Here is a 20,539-nt window from a genome sequence, read left to right as displayed (position 1 = left end):
GTCCATTTTTATTTGTCAGCTTGTGCAACAGAAGAAAGATTCCAGGAGGCCAGGAAATATTTTATTGACAACCAGGGACACAGCCATAAGAGAGGGAAGCACACAGGACTGCAAACTAACACCCAATAGCCAGCAAGGGCCCTCTGGGACAGGAATACTGCATCCTGGGGTCCTCATAGTCTCCCACCAGAAGACATACATTACTGGGCATCCAGGGGAGGGGGCAGTGGCTCTGGTGTCCCAGAGAGTGAGAGGATATATGATGCCTCATTATGAGCGACAGGGTAAGGAGGTAAAATGGAGGGTCCATCACTGCCTAAGACCACCTCCTCCTCTCAGAGCCAACACGAGGTGGAGGACTGAACCACCTAAAATCTTGTAATCAGCTGCTGTCTTCTCATCATTCCTGCAGGAAAAGGAAGCCAAAAAAAAAAAAAAAAAAAAAAAAGCCTTAGAACAGTTTTTTTGTTCTATTTTGTTTTTGAAACAGAGTCTCTGTCACCTAGGCTGGAGTGCAGTGGTGCAGTCTTGGCTCACTACAGCCTCTGCCTCCTGGGTTCAAGTGATTCTCCTGCCTCAGCCTCCTCAATCTAGGATTAGAGGCACCCACCATTACACTCGGCTAATTTTTGTATTTTTAGTAGAGACAGGGTTTCACCATGTTGGCCAGGCTGATCTCGAATTCCTGACCTCAGTGATCTGCCCCCAACAGCCTCCCAAAGTGCTGGGATTACAGGTGTGAGCCACCACGCCTAGCCAGTACAGGAGTTCTTAACCTAAGTTTCACGGATCTCTTTTGGGGTCTGTGAACTTGAATGAGGAAAAAAAAAATCCCATCTTTATTTTTACTAACCCACAACTAAAATTTAACATTTCTTCTAACTTTAAACATAGGCCAAGAACCACAGTAATATTAGCAATATATTAACTTAACAATAGAAATTACCTATTTTCATATAATAATTGTTTGTAGGTATCTTGAAAATATTTCAAAACTATGGTCATATTAGACCTGCTATTAGATCTCATGTATTAATAAAAAAAGCACATATATTACTATATCACAAATTTGTTTTAGTATTTTGATAACTGTATTTCAATATAATTAGTTTTCTTTGTAATTCTATATATTTTGTTTTATGCCTGAAAAAATGTTATTCTGAGAAGGGGCTTAGCGGCTTCATCAGATTGCCAAAGGGCCTAAGGCACCAAAAACAAAAGGCAGGCCTGATCCACCTCAGTATGTTGCCCCTCTCATCTTCACAGAAGATCGCCATGCTGTCATTCTCACTCCAAACTCACATCTGTTTGCCACTGTAGATGAGCCTCTGCTGTTGTGGGGGGATTCCCTCTTTCTCCTCCACACGCTCCTTGATTCGCTCCACCTGTAGAGAGACAAATAGTCAGGAGCTGCTCAGGGGTAGGACCATGGAAATGGAAAGAACAAGGGCTATGCAGACAGCATGAGAGCAAAAGGACCAAATTCATAAGCATACGCAAACAAATATACACGGCAATATGAAAAGAAGTTGGGCATGCATCACCTTATCTGTAGGTTCAATGTCAATCTCAATTTCCTTTCCGGTCAGCGTCTGAAACAGGCAAGGGTTTCATGAGTCCTAAAGCCCAATGTACAATGTCTTTTAGGTAAAACATCCTATCTTGGTCTTTGGGACCCACTGCCTTCTGAGAGATGCATATTCTCTGCAGCACTGCTTTGGAGAATTAGAAGGCTTTGAACATACCTACATTCATCAAATATTTTTAGGCTGTGAACAACTTTGATAGAGCAAGATTCTTTGAATCATCTGATTCCCTTAATCCCGTAAGTCATCTTCCATTGTCTCTCCCGTCCCCCAAAATCAGTGAGAATATTGGCATTCTTTTGGATGATATGGCAATGAAAGGTATCTTTTATTTATTTATTTATTTTGAGACAGTTTCATTCTTGTTGCCCAGGCTGGAGTGCAACGGTGTGATCTCAGCTCTCTACAACCTCTGCCTCCCGGGTTCAAGCGATTCTCCTGCCTCAGCCTCCTGAGTAGGTGGGATTACAGGCATGCGCCACTACGGCCGGCTAATTTTGTATTTTTAGTAGAGATGGGTTTTCACCATGTTGGTCAGGCTGGTCTCGAACTTCTGACCTCAGGTGATCCGCCCGCCTCAGCCTCCCAAAGTGATGGGATTACAGGCATGAGCCACTGTGGCTGGAAAGGCATCTAAAAAAAGTCAGATGGACCTTGTTCTGTTATAAATATCAGTGCTAAAAATTAATATTAAGATAATTCAAATAATTATCCAGGACACCAGAAATCACCTCTACGCAATTTTTTAAAAACGCTAGAATTGGCTAGGCATGGTGGCTCACACCTGTAATCCTAAGGCTTTGGGAGACCGAGGTGGGAGGATCACTTGAGCTGAGTTCCAGACCAGTCTGGACGGGAAAAAAAAAAAAAAAAATTAGCTGAGTACAGTGGTGCATGCCTGTAGTACCAGATACTACTTAGGAGGCTGAGGTGGGAGGATCACTTGAGTCCAGAAGTTAGAGGCAGCAGCAGTAAGCCATGATTGTGCCACTGTACTCCAGCATAGGTAACAGGGGAAGACACTGTCAAATCCCCCACCCCCTGGGAAAAAAAAAAAGAGAAAAGAAAAAAAGACTAGAAGTCAACACCGCACCCCCCATATCTTTATAGACTTCTACCTAAATCCTAAATTGCAGTTCTTGAATTCTTGACTTCTTCTATAGGTTAAGGACTGTTGATATCCAAACACAATAATTATACTGATTATGCAGTCACAAACGCTGTGTTCCACCCATTCTCATCTCCCATTCCTCTTTGCTCTTAAAGCTCTATCTGCATTAGTCTACAGTGATCCAGGCCACAAACACACCATGCTCATCTAATTTACAGGCATTTCTTTGCTTCTACTGTTTTCCTTGTTGCAATATCCTCCCCTGCTCCTTCTCCAAACTTCAAGACCCCTTTAATATAAGATCTCCTCTTGTATAATGTGTAGACCAGTTCCCAGTATACTTTATTAATACTTCCAATATTAATATACCAATTACAGCTAGTTGTTTAAGTGTTAAACTTTCCCAGTGTTTGACACATAAGCAGTCATTGAGTATTTTTGAAGGGCTAACTACACTGATGATCGTGTTATAATCTCAGTTAACATTTACTGAACACTTTCTATTTTTCTCCTTTTCTTTACTTTTTAAGAGACAGGGTCTCACTCTGTCACCCAGGCTGGAGTACAGTGGTGTGATCCTGGCTTACTGCAGCCTTGACCTCCTGGGCTCAAACAACCCTCCCACCTCAGCACTTTGGGAGGGGGAAGTCGGAATAGTGCTTGAGCCCCGGAGTTTTGAGACCAGCCTGGGAACACAGTGAGATCCCCATCTCTATAATAAAATTAGCCAGGCACAGTGGCACAAGCCTGTAGTCCCAGCAACTGGGTACTCAGAAGGCTGAGGCAGGACTGCCCAAGGCCAGGAGTTCAAGGCTGTAGTGGGGTGACTGTGCCATTGCACTCTAGCTTGGGGGACAGAGCGAGGCCTTATCTCAGAAAAAAAAAAATTCAAATGGTAAATTTTCATCCCAAATAAATAGTAGACCTATATTTAAAGTTCATAATTTATAATTGAAAAAGAAGATTTATACATCGAACTTGTTTCAAACAAACACCCTTCTCTTTGCTGTTGTGTTTGAAACTGTCCATAATTAAAGCTGTTTTAAAGTAACTGAACAATTTTGGAAGACATTCTTGATACATCACACTGTGATCTGACACATTCAATGCTATTTAACAAATATAAGATGAACCTAAGCCGGGAGCGGTGGCTCACACCTGTAATTCCAGCACTTTGGGAGGCCGAGGTGGGCAAACCACATGAGGTTAGGAGTTCGAGATCAGACTGGCTAGTGAAACCCCCATCTCTACTAAAAATACAAAAAAAATTAGCTGAGTGTGGTGGCACATGCCTGTAATCCCAGCACTTTGGGAGGCTGAGGCAGATGGATCACTTGAGGTCAGGAGCTTGAGACCAGCCTGGCCAACAGGGCAAAATCCTGTCTCTACCAAAAATACAAAAAATTAGCTGGGAGTGGTGGCACATGCCTGTAGTTCCAGCTACTCAGGAGGCTGAGGCAGGAGAATCGCTTGAAGGTGGAAGTTGCAGTGAGCCGAGGCTGTGCCACCGCACTCCAGTCTGGGCAACAGGGGGAGACTCTGTCTCAAAAATAAAAATAAAATAAAATAAAAATAAATTAAATATAAAAAAACAAGGAAGTGCTATATTGTGCAAACACCAAGGGGTAATAACAAAGTGCTATGGAGAATAAAAATCAATGTCATCAATTTAAGCCTGGAATGAGACAACATTATATAACACTATATATATAGTGTTTTAATTTGTATTATGCAGCATTATAACACTAATAGCCAAAATAAAAATGACTGACATCAGCATTTTTATGGTGCTGCAAGGGTACTAGCTAGTAAGGGTACAGAGCAACTGGAATGCTCATACATTCCAAGTGGGAATATAAAATGGTACAACAAGCTGGTTTCTTTTTAAAGTTACATTTATCTACCACATGACCTCGTTATTTTATTCTTAGGTATTTATCCAAAGAGACTGAAACATATGTTCACAGAAAGACTTGCATAACAATGTTTATAGAAGCCTTATTTATAATAGCCAGAAACTGGAGATAACTCAAACTCCCATCAACAGGAGAATGGCTAAACAAATTATCCATTAATAGTATTCCATCCAATGAGTACTATTCAGTAATAAGAAGGAATAAACCGGCCAGGCACGGTGGCTCATGCCTGTAATCCCAGCACTTTGGGAGGCTGAGGTGGGGAGGCCGGGAGTTCAAGACCAGCCTGACCAATATGGAGAAACCCCATCTCTACTAAAAATACAAAAAATTAGCCAGGCATGGCACATGCCTGTAATCCCAGCTACTTGGGAGGCTGAGGCAGTAGAATCGCTTGAACCCAGGAGGCAGAGATGGCAGTGAGCAGAGATAGCACCATTGCACTCCAAACTGGGTAACAAAAGCGAAACACTGTCTCAAAAAAAAAAAAAAAGAAGGAATAAACTACAGATACATACAACAACAGACATTATGCTGACTGAAAGGAGCAGATACAAAAACTGTACATTGTATACTTCCATTTATATAAAATTCTAAAATAAGAAAAACTAATCTATGAAACTCTTGAGGGGTAGGAATACAAATGTTTATATTTTGTAATTACATGAACGTATGCTATTGTTAAAAACGCACTGAACTAGCCCGGCACAGTGGCTCACGCCTGTAGTAATCTCAACACTTTGGGAGACCGAGGCGGGCGGATCACAAGTTCAAGGGATAGAGACCATCCTGGCCAACATAGTGAAACCCCGTTTCTACTAAAAATACAAAAATTAGCTGGGTGTGGTGGCACATGCTTGTAGTGCCAGCTACTCAGAAGGCTGATGCAGGAGAATCATTTGAACCCAGGTGGCGGAGGTTGCAGTGAGCCGAGACCACCCCATTGCACTCCAGCCTGGGCGACAGAGGGAAATTCCATCTCAAAACAACAACAATAAACTCACTGAACTAAATCCTCAAGAACTGTACATCTTATTGTATGAATGAGAAAACTGGTTCACATAGTAAAGACAGTTGCCAAAGTAATCTGCAATGAGGAAATCAATGAAGGATCTGGGGTTAGGACATTATATAATGAAAAAGAAGCTCAAGGAAGAACTGTACATTATGGTTTTGTACATCATCTCTTAGTTTAGACTCTCCACTTTATGACAGTAGGACAATCTGATTGAAAGTATTAGAGAAATAAAGATATAAATAAGACCCCAGACCAGAATGAGGGTAATGAAAAGGGAAAGAAAAATGAAACAGAAAGAGGTTTTTTTTTTTTTTAGACGGAGTTTCGCTCTTGTTACCCAGGCTGGAGTGCAATGGCGCGATCTCGGCTCACCGCAACCTCCGCCTCCTGGGTTCAGGCAATTCTCCTGCCTCAGCCTCCTGAGTAGCTGGGATTACAGGCACGCGCCACCGTGCCCAGCTAATTTTTGTATTTTTAGTAGAGACGGGGTTTCACCATGTTGACCAGGATGGTCTTGATCTCTTGACCTCGTGATCCACCCGCCTCGGCCTCCCAAAGTGCTGGGATTACAGGCTTGAGCCACCGCGCCCGGCCAGAAAGAGGTTAAGTGAAAAATTAGGTCCTATAAAAGCACCATGTAATTTTACATCACTCTAAAGAATTGTATTCCAGACACCTGAGCTATTGATGGGATTAACATATGAGACTGGTATTGGGATATGGTTTATGACAGAAGATTATATACTTAATTTTAGAACCACAGAGACAAGGTGACAAAAGAGGATTTAAATTAGGACAAATTGTAAAATCTTACAGAAAAATATGGAAGAAGTCAGCTACACAGAGACAGCAGTTGAAAATGAATAATTCAGCCAGGCATGGTAGCTCATGCCTGTAATCCCAGCACTTTGGGAGGCCAAGGCAGGTGCATAGCTTGAGCTCAGGAGTTTGAGACCAGCCTGGGCAACGTGGTGAAACCCCATCTCTACTAAAAATACAGAAAATCAGCCAGGCGTGGTGGCATGCACCTGTAAGCTCAGCTACTGGGGAGACTGAGTTGGGAGGATCCCTTGAGCCTGGGAGATGGGAGGTTGCAGTGAGCTGAGATCACGTCACTACAGTCCAGCCTGAGTGATAGTGAGAATGCCTCAAAACAAAAACAAAATAAGACTGGGTGTGGTGGCTCATGCCTGTAATCTCAGCACTTTGGGAGGCCGAGGTGGGCAAATCACCTGAGGTCAGGCATTCAAGACCAGCCTAGTCAACATGATGAAACCCCATCTCTACTAAAAATACAAAAGTTAGCCAGGTGTGGTGGCGGGTGCCTGTAGTTCCAGCTACTTCAGAGGCTGAGACAGGAGAAACACTTGAATCCAGGAGGCGGAAGTTGCAGGAAGCCGAGATCATGCCACTGCACTCTAGCCTGGGTGACAGAGCGAGACTCCAACTCAAAAAAAAAAAAAAAAACCCAAAACAAACAAACAAACGAAACAAAAAAGCTGCACTTTAAGCCTGGGTGACAGAGTGAGAACCTGTCTCAAAAAAAAAAAGGAACTGTAAATAAAAATCTGTCACTTAATGGTAATTAGCAGCTATCGCTTTGGTTTGGTTTCTTTTTTTTTTTTTTTGTCTTTTTTAAATTAGTATTTTCTTCAGATGAGATTAACAGCTATCTCACATATAACTGCTTTCCTATGTATTTAATAAAAAAATGAAACAAACAAGAGGGGATTGTGGGGAGAGGGAGGGAGAGAGGGGGAGATAGAGCGAGATGGTGCACAGAGGCCTGATTAAAGGCAGAAGGCTAAGTGTTGCAGGAAAGAAGACTGGTAATTTTGAAGAAGTACTAGATAAATATGGATTCAAAGAAACAGACAAAATTTAGAATCTTGCTATTCAAAGTGTAGTCCTCAGACATTCAACATCACCTGGGAGTTTGTGAGAAATGCAGAAACTTGTGCCCCATCCTAGACCCACAGAATCATAATCAGCATTTTAGCAAGACCACAGGTGATAGGATACTGTATTTCTTTTTTCAAGTTTCCACACACAGCATTGGTTTTTTTTCCCAACACTATTTTTTAAACTGCAGGTCTTAACCCATCAGTGGGTTATGAAATCAACTTAGAATTGAAGTTTCAGAGCGTTATCACAAATAACAAATTTTTCATGTCTCTAACACAAACATGGTGAGATCCTGTCTCTGCTAAAAATACAAAAATTAGCTGGGCATGGTGGCGTGTGCCTGTAGTCTCCGCTACTTGGGAGGCTGAGGCAGGAGAATAGCTTGAACCCAGGGAGGCAGAGGTTGTAGTGAGCCGAGATCATGCCACTGCACTCCAGCCTGGCCACAGGGCGAGACTCCAACTCAAAAAAAAAAAAAATTTTTTCACAAAACAATATCCTTACCTAGCACTATACTGACATTTCCTTTTTTTCTCTCTCTTTTCTTTTTTTTTTTTTGGAGAAGGCGTTTCGCTCTCATCGCCCAGGCTGGAGTGCAATGACTCAATCTCGGCTCACTGCAACCCCCGCCTCTCGGGTTCAAGCAATTCTCCTGCCTCAGCCTCCCGAATAGCTGGGATTTCAGGCACCCGTCACCACACCTGGCTAATTTTTGTATTATTAGTAGAGACGGGGTTTCACCATGTTGGCCAGCTTGGTCTTGAACTCTTGACCTCAGGTGATCCGTCCAACTCAGCCTCCCAAAATGCTGGGATTACAGGTGTGAGCCATCGCGCCTGGCCTTTTATTTTTTTTTTTAGACAGGGTCTGGAGTCCAGTGGTGCCATCACTGCTCACCAGGGCCTTGACATCCCAGGCTCAATCAATCCTCCCATCTCAGCCTCCCAAATAGCTGGGCCTACAGGCGTGCACTCACACCCTCGGCTAATTTTTGGTATTTATTGTAGAGATGGAGTTTCGTCATGTTGCCCAGAATGGTCTTGAACTCCTGGGCTCAAGCAATTGGCCTGCCTCGGCCTCTCAAAGTGCTGGGATTTCAGGCGTTAGCCACCGCGCCCAGCCTATTTTCTTTTATTAATGGTGCCAGTGACCCATTCACCCATTAAATTGACGTCACGACTCTGACATAGGTCGCTACTCAAAGTTTGAAAAATAATAATCTTTAACATACTATTTTAATACTTGGCCTCACACCTTAACTAAGAAGTAGTTGGGAAGGACTGGGGAAAAGAAGGTTGAGAAATAGTTTGGAAGGACTGGAGAAGAGAAGGTTAAGAATGACTGTTAAGTACGGAAAATATGCTAAGAAGCTGATGAAATAACGACAGATTTACTTAGCTACAAAAAGGCCAAACTAGCATTGGACTTCATCACTTGTCATCAGCAGTTTTTTTTTTTGGAGGGGGGGAGGTCGGGGCGTCTGTCCGTCTGAAGGCACAAGAGAGGAAACAGCAGATAGGGCTAATAAGGGCTGGAAATTGATGAAGAACCACCATGGGAGCTGAGAGATGCAGATGTAGGAAACCATGGCTAGTACCAAGAACTAGGGCAGCAGTAACTAACCTGCCTCTGCCAAGGAAGTGAGGCTGGTCCAGGATGCCAGGCTCAGGCAGGTGCTGACTGAACACACTCCCGCTTTGGCTCCTGTAGGACGGCTGAGATACCACACCTTGGCAACCACCAGTAAAGGCTTATAGTCTAGCCCCTGGGAGGCCCCGGTTTCCCCGGCCTAACGTTTTAGGGCTGTGCTCGGAGGCGGCCTATAGGGACTGGGAGAAGCAGGTAACCTGGGAATGAAGAATGAAGAGCAACGCTTATTCCCAGAATCAGAGAGAAGGGGGAGTCAAGCCGCTGCTAGGCCTTCTCTATGACTGCGGGGTTCGAATACAGTGAGATCCGACAAAAGCTAACCCCTTCTGGGTGACAGCAAAGTTCTGGCAAAAAAAGCAGGGACGGCAAAAGACCCCAGGGTCGGCAAGTGGGACCTGAGTCCCGCTCTCAAAGCCCTTCTAGGTCCCCCTATTTCCCATCACCCCTCGCGCGGAGCCCTGATGCTGTCAGCGCCCTCCAGGCTCGGGAAAGGCGTGGTTTTCCTTCCCCACGTCTCCCGTAAGGCACAGCTGCCAGCCCAGCACTACTGCGTCTTGGCAAGGCTGGAGGTGCTCCCACCTTCACTTTAATTAGCATCTTCTTTCCAGTTTGGGACTGCACACGGATAAATTGCTGCTCCTACCACTCCGGTCGCCGCTGCTGCTCTCCACCACTCTGCCTGCGAGGGCACTTCTGCTTCCGGGTCATTGTCTGGCTCCACCCTCTCCCCGCCCCCGCCCCCGCCCCCTCCCGCTTTCCACTGGGTTCCGGAAAGGCTCAGGAGTGCTCCCGTGTTTCAGTTCAGTGACGTCGTAAATAAAAACGAGGCATCCAGTTTAGCTATAGCGGAGACAAGAACTCTGCGATTCTGAGAGTCCCTAGCGAGCCCGAGCTAGCGAAAAGCTGGGGCAGAACGAACTACATCTCCCATCGTGCCAGGGGGCGGTCCCGCCCGTTTCACCATGGGAGTTGTAGTCTCCCATCCCTCGGATCCAACAGCAACCTCAGTGCGTGAACTCTGTTACCCAGAAGGCCTCGCCCGGCCGTGGCCGAAGATGGAATTCGTCGCCTAGTAGTTCTCGCTGGCGACTAGCGGGACCTGTTGGCGTGGCCCGGAAGGCTCAGCGGGATTGCACGAGGCTAGTCGCTAAGCAAGGTGGTCTTTGGTCAACTGCCGCCGGGACCAAGGCAACAGGAAGTGAGTACCCCTATTCCGGAAGCTGGTTATGAACCCTCCCCACCCCCCGTCGCCCACATTCTTTCGTCCCCCTAAATCAGCCTCTTGTCTCATTGCTCTTTGCAGGGATAGAAGAAGGAAGTGTAGCGGGGTAAGGAACGCACCGTCAGGGTCTCTCACAACCCTTTCCCAGCTCTTCTTTCCAACAAACAGTACCTGGGAGGGAGACTCCTAGGGTAATCGCAGCCACGCGATGGGTCGAGGTGACAGGCTTCAGGAACCACACTTCGGCGTTTGCCAGACCTTCCACAACTTAAGAGAGCAGAGGCTGCCAGCCGTAATGGGGCGTTAAACCCCAGAGGAAGATTGGTCCTTATGACTTCCTGCCTTCCAGCCCTCAGATTCTTCGCTACCCCAAGGCTAAGCGCCATGCCTCATATCGACAACGATGTGAAACTGGACTTCAAGGATGTCCTTTTGAGGCCCAAACGCAGTACCCTTAAGTCTCGAAGTGAGGTGAGCAAGCCTCTCTACTTGCTGTTTCTTGACTCCACGCTCCTGGTGGGCCACAACCAAGAAAGACGCCTGTCCTTGCCCTAATACGGTACGTTTTTTGGATTAATGAAATGCTCAGTTTCCTCTTCATATCTGCAGGTGGATCTCACAAGATCCTTTTCATTTCGGAACTCAAAGCAGACGTACACTGGGGTTCCCATCATTGCTGCCAATATGGATACCGTGGGCACCTTTGAGATGGCCAAGGTTCTCTGTAAGGTAGGGCTTTCCTGGTGCCCCATCCCTATTGGTGTCCAGTTAGCCCAGCTGACTGCAGAGGTGTTTGCATCCCCACCCCCATGCCCAGTCAGCTCTCTGGCAGTTAGCAGTCAGGATGCTCTAATTTACAGTTTTTTTCCACTACTTAATCCCTTTCAGTTCAAAAGGCCATCTGAATTAGTGAGATTCAAAGCTAAGTTTTGCTCCCATTTTTCTGATACATGAACAGAATTTTCCCTTTTGTCCTGTCTAGCAGTTTGTACACCTTGTCAACTTTTCCCACCACCCAGATCACCCCTTCCCAGTCACATACATCCCTTCAGTTACACGATTGTCCACATTAAGCATTCACTGTTTTAGTTCAGAAACTATAGTTTAAGCATTCAAAATTCCTAACTAGAAGATCCTAGGAGAAGGAACGTATTTTCTTTTGATTATTCTTTGATAAGAACAATTCATTAATAAAAGAATAATTCTGCCATTCTTTTTTCTTTTTTTAATCTTCCTGTTCTTTAAGTCCTAGGTTCCTGGGAATTTCTGGGATGTGCCCCAAATGGGATATGTTTTTCGTATATACAAGTTGTTCACTTTGAAATGGAAGATGCTGCTCCTGTCAGTACTAATACTTGCCTCTATACTTATTGCTGAGAAGGTAGAAAGTTATCTGGGCACTTTAAGAATATATGCACTCTGCTGGTTGATCTGTGTAGCCCTGGTTGATTCTGCTACTGTTTGTGGCTCTGTTAGTCTTAAGGACTTCATATCCTTTTTTTATTTTTGATTGCTGTGTTTTTGTGGAATGTCTTGTCATTTCTTTGAGGTTGATAGTTACGTAGTTTTATTTTTACTTTATTTTTATTGCCATTCAGTAACTGCTTAGGAATCTTGGTGTTGCCCATTGTCCATCTGCCCTGACTAGCAGAGTTCAGAAATGGCGACTCTGACTGCAGAGTCAAGCGACATGCTGTTAATACATGAACCTTTTTGGGGATTGTCTTGATGCTTTATGTTGAGCCTGGCTTTCAGTATTGCTGATGAGAGCTAAAGAAATCAGATTTTAGAGATAAAGCCAAGTCTCACAGTAATAAAAAGGTTGGATGCAAGCAAACATCTTTTTCTAAGCTTGGTATGTAATCTGATGTGCTCATCATGCCACACTATGCCAGTATATCTCTAACGTCTGCTGACTTCTATCCTATGGTGATTTTTCTTTGCTTACCAGTATGTTGATGGTAGAATGTTGAGAAAGCAGAATTCAGTATCAGCTTTAGCTAGATAGTGTTGATCTCTGACTACATATGTAGGGCACTTGCTTATTGCTAATACATGTCTTCCTTGCGTTTCCTGTCAGATGCAAGATTTGTTCTGTCTCAGCCAACTGCTGTCTCTTGTCTGTTTGCATGTAGACATGTAAAGCACAAACACCAGCATTCCTAATGGCTTTTGAATGCCTTTCTCCAGCTGTTGAGATATTGTTTGCAATTTGTTGAGCTAGAGAATATGAACTTGATGAGTCATTATATCCTTGAACTTTATTAAAATGGATTGAATGAAACAAATTTTTTAGCTTGATCCATGTCCCCAACTAGGAAATCTGTCCTTTTTTCCACTAGAGATGGAGATAGGGTAGCACCTTATCAGCTCTTATCAACCTTCAGGCATTGCCTTTTGTGGGCATCCAGACCAACTGAATTACTGCTGGTAAATGAATGAGAACCTAACCAAAAATAGTTTAGTCCTAGGTTATCTTAGGAGGAGGGGTTGAGTCAGAGCAGAGAAGCACAGGCTCCATCCAACTTCTTCATGGTTCTTTCATGTCTGCTGCCTGTCCCACTGCACCAACAGCTTGTCACCTTTAAAGTCAGAAGCAGTAAATGTGCTGGCAGATGAAATCCAACATAGATCACTCAGTACTTTGGTGGAAATAGCTGACAAGTACTAGCTTATGGTAAAAAGCCCTACCAGTATTTGTAGAGAGAAGAAAGGTTGAACTCAAATCCCAATTCAACCTGACTTCTTCAAGTTGTTTCCTCCCCAACTTCAATTATTTCCTCTCTCAGATAGAATAGGTCTGTTTCTAGAAAGAGAGACCTTAATGAAGTTGTCTTTCTTTTGATGCTTCTTTTTCTTTTCCCCAGTTCTCTCTCTTCACTGCTGTCCATAAGCACTACAGCCTCGATCAGTGGCAAGAGTTTGCTAGCCAGAATCCTGACTGTCTTGAGGTAACACTGGGCCTACCCTGCTCCCTTCCTTATCCTAGTTTTCCAGCAATTATATTTTGGCTTTCTGGGGACCAACCCTCATCACTGACCCATTGGCTGCTCACCAGATCATCTCTGATAGGCCAACGGCCCTGTTTATCCCACAGCATCTGGCTGCCAGCTCAGGCACAGGCTCTTCTGACTTTGAGCAGCTGGAACAGATCCTGGAAGCTATTCCCCAGGTGAACTACATATGCCTGGATGTGGCAAATGGCTACTCTGAACACTTCGTTGAATTTGTAAAAGATGTACGGAAGCGCTTCCCCCAGCACACCATCATGGTATGTTTCTATTATAGTCGGTGCTTTTTATCTTTCCACTTTCCTGTCTTTCCATTTTGCTACATTAGTCCAGTTCTCCTCTGCTGCATTACGATATTCCTAGTCCATTTAATCATGATACTGGATGATTATCCATAGTTCTAAGCTTAAAATGTCCATTTATTTGGCCAGTGCAGTATCTCTAATGCTTGGTTCATAGTCTTTGTAAATCTAGTGTCCCTGACGTCACTCACCAAGCCATGATGGAACATCTATGCACTGTACATACCTGTGGCACATAGACATCTGCCCACTGAAATGGACGCATACTACAATCACATAAAAGGGGTCACATAAACAATGATTTATTTTCTTACAACCTTAGAAGAGTGATGGCAGGCCCCCATTTTCTTCATTGAGGGGTGTGTCTACTGACCATCAGAAGCCAGTACAACTGGTCAAATGGGTCTTCAGCCTACAGTACTATGCCTTCTCCCTTTTCCTGAAACCAGACAGGTTCTATGACAGAATGGCTTAACAGAGTATGTTTGGTCTCTTGAGGAATGGGAGGTAAATCTACTTTAAATCAGATGTGAGCCTGGTCCAGTAGTTCCCTTTGCCTCACTGAATGCTCCTCCATGCCACTTCATGTGTCCTTGTTGATTATAGCACCTTGTTGTCTTAGGAAAGTGCATCCTGGACGTTGGGTTTACCCTAGGTTCAGTGGTGACATTGGCCACTCACCCCCTACTTTGGCTAGGTGTTGGTGGAATGGGTAGGGAGCAGGGTTCTCTAAAGTGGCTAATGTAAAAGCCCTCAGAAGGCCCAGTAGAAGGGACTGAGGTATCCTTTCTTAGTACTAATGTTGGAAAGTCATGGTCCAGGCATACGGTATATGACAATACATGACCTGTTTCTGGCCCTAAGGATGCTGTATTTCAATTGCTCTGTCTCAGGCAGGGAATGTGGTAACAGGAGAGATGGTAGAAGAGCTAATCCTCTCTGGGGCTGACATCATCAAAGTGGGAATTGGGCCAGGTAAGCTGGTTCACCCGGGCCACTGGCTGCCCCTTCAGTGGCAAACACCTATGGAGCACATCATTCTCACCCTTGTCATGTTCTTCCTAGGCTCTGTATGTACTACTCGGAAGAAAACTGGAGTGGGGTATCCACAGCTCAGTGCAGTGATGGAGTGTGCAGATGCTGCTCATGGCCTCAAAGGCCACATCATTTCAGTAAGGCCCAAGGACAGGGTAGGGTATGAGCTGGGTTTTCTGCAGGGTATGGAGGTGGCAGACCCGACTAGAATTCCTGGGTTCTTGTTGGCTTTGAGTTGGGTTGTTGGGACATCACTGAGGGCTTAGAAAATCCATGCTGTGTGTTCATAGTGCTCCTTACTTTGCAGGATGGAGGTTGCAGCTGTCCTGGGGATGTGGCCAAGGCTTTTGGTAAGAAGCTTGAGGGCACAGAAGGATTATTCTTTATAAGAGGATGAGTCACCTCTGAGGGTCTACGGTCAGGGTAAGAGAGGCTCAGGAAGTCATTCAGATTCTTTCATAATATGAATTAGTGACTCTGAAGTCTACGGTATCACCTGGGGTGGCCAGCAGGGACATCAGACTCTCCAAATGTGGGCCATGGCCATCTGACCATCTCCTAGATTGTTGCACAGTGCAGACTCCTGAGCCCCACCCAGACCTAAAAAAATATTAGGCTCTGAGGAATAGGGCAGCAAATCTGCATTTTTTATTTTGTACAGCTTCCCAGGAGATAATTACTCCCATTAAAGTTGGAGATCTTTGCTTTTGGCACACATGAAATGAGTCTTGTTTAGCTGGGCACAGTAAAATGAAATGACCAGATGATGACGGTGAAAACAGCAAAAGGAGAAAGCAAGTGCCAGGCAGGGACTCTCCAGAGCCTCTTTTTTAAATTTGGGGAAATCATACTCACTGAGGAATAGAAGCCAGGGCAGATGAGGCCTGCATGGATTGTGGGTCAGCTAGGAAATCAGAACCAGGAAGAGGCTGGAATCATTGTCAGGACTGAGAATGTGGTGTGAGTTGCTTTTGAGGGTGGCCATGTGGGCACCTTGGCCATATTAATAATCTCTTTCCCCCCTCCATGATGGTGGCAGGTGCAGGAGCTGACTTCGTGATGCTGGGTGGCATGCTGGCTGGGCATAGTGAGTCAGGTGGTGAGCTTATCGAGAGGGACGGCAAGAAGTACAAGCTCTTCTATGGAATGAGTTCTGAAATGGCCATGAAGAAGTATGCTGGGGGTGTGGCTGAGTACAGGTATGTGTGGTAGCTCAGGAACTTAGTAATAGTATGGAGGCAGAACTCATGGCTGTTGAGAGGGGGATGGTACAGTTCTTGGAGGAGAATGGTGAACTGGGGCTCAATGCTAGGGTCTGGGGAAAAGTCCCTGGGCTCACAGAATCCAGAAGGAGAAGATAATAAAGTTTTTTTTTTCTTTACTTTAAGAGCCTCAGAGGGAAAGACCGTGGAAGTTCCTTTTAAAGGAGATGTGGAACATACCATCCGAGACATCCTAGGAGGGATCCGCTCTACGTGTACCTATGTGGGAGCAGCTAAGCTCAAAGAGTTGAGCAGGAGAACGACCTTCATCCGAGTCACCCAGCAGGTGAATCCAATCTTCAGTGATGCGTGCTAGACCTGAGCAGTACTGCCCTCCCAAGACACCAGTATTCTACCATGGGGCATCCCAAGTGGGCTCCTCACCTATCCCAGCTACTGCAGCTCTGTATTACTTTGTCATTTCCTGTTGGCTCACTCCTGAGGGCTCCTGCAGTAACTCTGTACTTCGCTATCTGCACACGCAAAATGCCCAAGGCACTCACTGGGGAAGAAGCAAGGAAGAAAAGTCTGAGAGAATGACACAAGATAATCAAATGGGAATCTAGGGACCCAACACCTGAAGATTATTAAAAGGAAAAGATGCTGATCGATACATAAATTTTTTACATGGCTTTGGTTTAGAGGAGGCAGACTTTTAGAATCATGTTTTGTTAATCAGCTTCACTAAATGAGACCTTCACATATCTAAAAAGCTCAGAAGTGTTTGTATATTTGAAACACCTCAATAAAGAAAGAGCTCACTGACTGTAAATAGGTTCTGGGGCTTTCTATATAAGGCTAGCATCTGGCTGCTGCTCCAGAGTGGGTGGCGGTAGGGTCAGTGCTGACCCAGTGGGGTCAAGGACAATGAGTATTATTCCCATGAAGTATCTCCATTCTAGTGCCAGCACCCCCAGATAATCTGAAAGCATGAGAATTTACAAAGTATATTCTGGCATTAGGACACATATTTCTGGAATAGCAAAAGGACCTCTCCCTGGCTCTCAACCTTGTTAACCCTTCTGGGCACAGCTGAACAACACTTATCAAGGGAAGTAAAAAAGGCAAAGGGATTCTTCCAGTCTGGAAGGGCCAGCTGTTTCTAAGGCATGGCTTATGCTGACCTTATGGAAACCTTAATCCCCCTCCCTCACATCAAGGCAGTATTTTAACAAATCCAAAGTTTAATTATTAAGCATTACAAAATATTTTTAGCAGTGTAGTCAGGCAGTCCAAGCCTGGACTTCCACTTCATTCCTACTAAACTACTTGTAGAGCTGAGGAGGCAGGAGACAGGCAGAATACAGAGGGCATTTTAGTTCTATCACAGGGGTTTAGAGCTGTCTCTACAGTCATGGGAAGGCATGGCACTGTAGCCAGAAGAGGGGAGGTATTCATAGAAAGTGGGGATCAGGGTGTCAAACTTTGTCTTCTGATAGTTTTCCAGAGAATCCTGTAGAGAAGGGAGCAGGCAGATCCCACCAAATGAAACCATTGCCTGAGCCCTCTGAATTCTGAAGCATGTGGATTTCTCAGTCCTGTTCTGCCCAACCACTTCCCCAGCTTTCTGCTCCTTCCTACTCACCTTTCCTTCCCCCTGGCCATTTTCTTCCTCATCAGAGTCTAAAACCAAGTCCCCTATGGTAATGACGGAGCTGCACAGAGATGGAGTACACACTGTAGGAGGGAAACCAGAATCAAACTACTACCTCTAGATGAACACAGGCTCTCGAGAGTCCCCAAGAGAGAAGGCTGTTATGCAATCCTGACTCAGACTACCTACCTGGCTTCCTGGCCCTAGGAGGTAATAATGATAATCTCAGGGGGTCCATGTAGCAATCCAAGCAATTCCTGAGGTGAGAGCAAGCAAAGAGGATAGGGTGAAAGGAAGGCAGGCAAAGAATGTGCTCCTAGTAAGGAGAATTAACTCTGTTCCACTCACTCCTTTTGCTCTGTGGCAGGCAAGTCAACTGGGTTTTCCTTCAGAGCCCTTCCCCTCAGGGTCTGGCTTGGACTCTTAGATTTCCCAGTGGTGGCTGCTCTTGTGCTTATGGCTAGGTCTGCTGTGCATATCGCATGTTCTTCCTTGCTCTCAGGCTTAGATGTGCGCTGGGTTGCTGAGCCCAGATTCCTAAAGGGAAACAGCATGACTGTGGGGCGCTCCTTATGGCCTCCCCTAGCAGACACCCATTGGGAGTGTACTCTTCGTTGGCCTAGAGGGGCCAGATTGAAGTGGTGGCCAGCTAGAGGTTCTGGGTGTGTCCTTGAAGATGGTCCCTGAGGAAGATATGGGCCAGGCTTGGCTTTGGGCAGAGGATTGTGGAGTGCTAGTCTTTGTTGCTGAGGAGGATTCTGTTCCATGGGCTCAGCCAGGTTCATTGAGTCAGTAATAGAGCACTCTGAAAAAGAAAACGAGGCCCCTTATAAAGAGAACAGATAGTAACAGAGTAACTGGTTTCTTATGCCTGGAGCCCATGAAACTATTCCAATAGGCTGCCTCAAAAGATCTCATGCTAAACACTACACCTCCAAATTCCTAGTACCTGGAAGCGGCCACCCCATGTCCACACCATATTGGTTCCAGGCAAGAGAAGAGGTGATAGAGACTCCAGGCTGCATCCAACTCAACACATCCTGAAGCTGTGGGCAGGGATAGAGGTATGAAGACCACAGTCCTTGATACAACCACCCCACACTCTGCCCTTACATGTTTTGCCCCAACAAAACCTGCTGTGCCTGTGGTGTAGGCAGTGCTTTCTCTAGCTGACACAAGTATTCAAAAAGCAGCTTTTCCATGGCAGCCAGAAAGGGTTCCCCATACTCTTGTTCAAGTTCCTGCAGCAGGGAGAGTAGGAGGTCAAAAGTGGGTTAGTGACCAGGCATGGTGGCTCATACCTGTAATCCTGGCACTTTGGGAGCCTGAGGCAGGCAGATCACTTGAGGTCAGGAGTTCAAGACCAGCCTGGCCAACATAGTGAAACCCCATCTCTACTAAAATATAAAAATTAGCTGGGCATCTATAATCCCAGCTACTCTGGAGGCTGAGGCAAGAGAATCGCTTGAACCTGGGAGGCAGAGGTTGTAGTGAGCTGAGATAGCGCCACTGCACTCCAGCCTGGGCGACAGAGTGAGACTCTCAAAAAAAAAAAAGTGGGTTAGAGAAAATAGGAGCCACCTAACAGCCTTCAAACCAGTCTCACCTGCAGCTTCGAGGCCAAATCCACAGGAGCGTCTGACAGCTGCTTCACCTGCTGACAAAAAGTTTCCTGTGCCTCCAAAATCTTCCTCAGATCCTGCTTTGTCTGTTGAGGATATCAGACAGACAAGTTAGCACCAAAATCCGGTAGACAGGAGGAGCAACTTTACTGCACCAAGTGTAACTGGGGTCAGGGCTTGTCCCAGGGATTACTCACAGCCTTGGGGTCCCGCACTACAGGTCCAGATTCTGGAAAGTGGTGATTCAGGGCAGTCAGGACTTGGGCCCAAGGCCGGCCCTGCAGGATCAGCTCCACCACCACCTGTACGGTACTGAATTCAGAATCCCCACCTCGGGGCAAGGTGACTTTTTCCAACTAGTCTCACCCCCAAGCTGCGTGCCCTTGTCAGGTCCTCGCATCCCGCCCCTTTCTCTCTTTCCCCTTCCAGGTCCTACTTGCTCCAATACCTTGGCCTTTAGGCCCATACAAAGGCGTTCGTGGTGCCGGTAGTGAACCAAGCCGGGGGCAACAGCGCGCAGAGATTGCAGAAACTCCAATACTCGCGGAAAATGCTCCACACAGCGGCCGCGCACTACCCGCCAGCTAGCGGCGGCGGCGAAGCGCAGAGCTGCAGGACCGGCCCCCGGGGGCGTAGCCATGGCCGGCGGGCTCCGCCCCGAGGCGGTCCCTTCAGGTTCCTCACCCGGATGAGTGAGGCTTCGCGATCACTCCTAGGGGCGGGGCTTCTGGCAACGCTCTGTGGCTCGGATCAGTTGGCTCTGGGTACCTTGCGATCCGGCTCGGCTCTCTTCCGTAGGCACCCAGAGTTCTGCCGGGGGTGCTTCTGCTCGGGCTGGAGGAGCCTGAGTGGCGAAGCTGGCTGTCTCCAACGGCACCGGGTCGCCCAGCTTTAAACGCTGCCGCTGTCTCTAGCCGGAGGGTGCCTTATTTCCGGCTCCGCGACTAGCTATTCTTGCCCCGGAAAAGGGCGGTAAGAGGCGGCCAATGGGCAGCCACAGAGGGAAGTGTGACGGCGCGTCAGAAGGCCACGCCGCGGCGGAGCTGGCGCTTCTAGCGCCCTGCGCCCTCTACCGGCTGACTTGAGTGGGCCGCTGAGTCTGTGTGGGCCCGCTTGTCTGGGTCTTCCCTATCCCGCTTTCTTCGTGGAGCCAGCGGAGAAGCCACGTCAGTCCCCTGAGGCTCGACTTCCTAGTCTGTAAAATGAGGATCATGCCACCGCCTCTTCCCACTGTCGTCACCCATCGAAATTCAGTTCCTTAAGTCCCTTGAGCCGGCGTCTACAGAGCCTTCCCTGGCGCGCATC

At 46.3% G+C, this 20,539-nt stretch overlaps 3 protein-coding genes across 6 annotated transcripts; 1 reads left to right on the top strand and 2 right to left on the bottom strand.

Annotated features, from left to right (window-relative positions):
- Window positions 1-48: 48 nt before the first annotated feature.
- On the bottom strand, window positions 49-9,892 carry NEDD8 (NEDD8 ubiquitin like modifier). Its single transcript, XM_021674889.2, has 4 exons — window positions 9,766-9,892; window positions 1,545-1,592; window positions 1,303-1,385; window positions 49-406 (listed from the first exon to the last, which is right to left on the bottom strand). Exons 1-4 carry the CDS (start codon window positions 9,781-9,783, stop codon window positions 310-312), a joined length of 246 nt encoding a protein of 81 aa, XP_021530564.1. The 5' UTR covers window positions 9,784-9,892; the 3' UTR covers window positions 49-309.
- Window positions 9,893-10,156: 264 nt separating this feature from the next.
- Window positions 10,157-16,790, top strand: GMPR2 (guanosine monophosphate reductase 2). Of its 4 annotated transcripts, XM_012467805.3 has the most exons (11): window positions 10,190-10,384; window positions 10,490-10,514; window positions 10,758-10,879; window positions 11,018-11,137; window positions 13,276-13,359; window positions 13,506-13,679; window positions 14,615-14,696; window positions 14,787-14,893; window positions 15,064-15,106; window positions 15,796-15,955; window positions 16,145-16,790. In XM_012467805.3, the coding sequence occupies exons 3-11, from the start codon at window positions 10,793-10,795 to the stop codon at window positions 16,332-16,334; spliced, it is 1,047 nt and encodes a 348-aa protein (XP_012323228.1). In that variant the 5' UTR covers window positions 10,190-10,384; window positions 10,490-10,514; window positions 10,758-10,792; the 3' UTR covers window positions 16,335-16,790. The 4 variants fall into 4 exon arrangements, with proteins under 4 accessions (XP_012323238.1, XP_012323218.2, XP_012323228.1 ...); XM_012467815.3 differs by lacking the exon at window positions 10,490-10,514 and having other exon boundaries at window positions 10,157-10,384; XM_012467795.3 differs by having other exon boundaries at window positions 10,189-10,384; window positions 10,490-10,879.
- TINF2 (TERF1 interacting nuclear factor 2) lies at window positions 13,260-20,184 on the bottom strand. The gene is made up of 8 exons (XM_012467783.2): window positions 19,683-20,184; window positions 19,432-19,536; window positions 19,219-19,320; window positions 18,746-18,853; window positions 18,562-18,658; window positions 17,961-18,417; window positions 17,802-17,869; window positions 13,260-17,695 (listed from the first exon to the last, which is right to left on the bottom strand). Exons 1-8 carry the CDS (start codon window positions 19,872-19,874, stop codon window positions 17,343-17,345), a joined length of 1,482 nt encoding a protein of 493 aa, XP_012323206.2. The 5' UTR covers window positions 19,875-20,184; the 3' UTR covers window positions 13,260-17,342.
- Window positions 20,185-20,539: the final 355 nt, after the last annotated feature.

Source organism: Aotus nancymaae, unplaced genomic scaffold (assembly GCF_030222135.1).
Source record: "Aotus nancymaae isolate 86718 unplaced genomic scaffold, 86718_ANA_hifiasm-v0.15.2.pri h1tg000011l, whole genome shotgun sequence".
Classification (NCBI taxonomy): Eukaryota; Metazoa; Chordata; class Mammalia; order Primates; family Aotidae; genus Aotus; species Aotus nancymaae.
The sequence above is the reverse complement of the archived record's forward strand: the minus strand, read 5'-3'. Positions and strand labels throughout refer to the sequence as shown.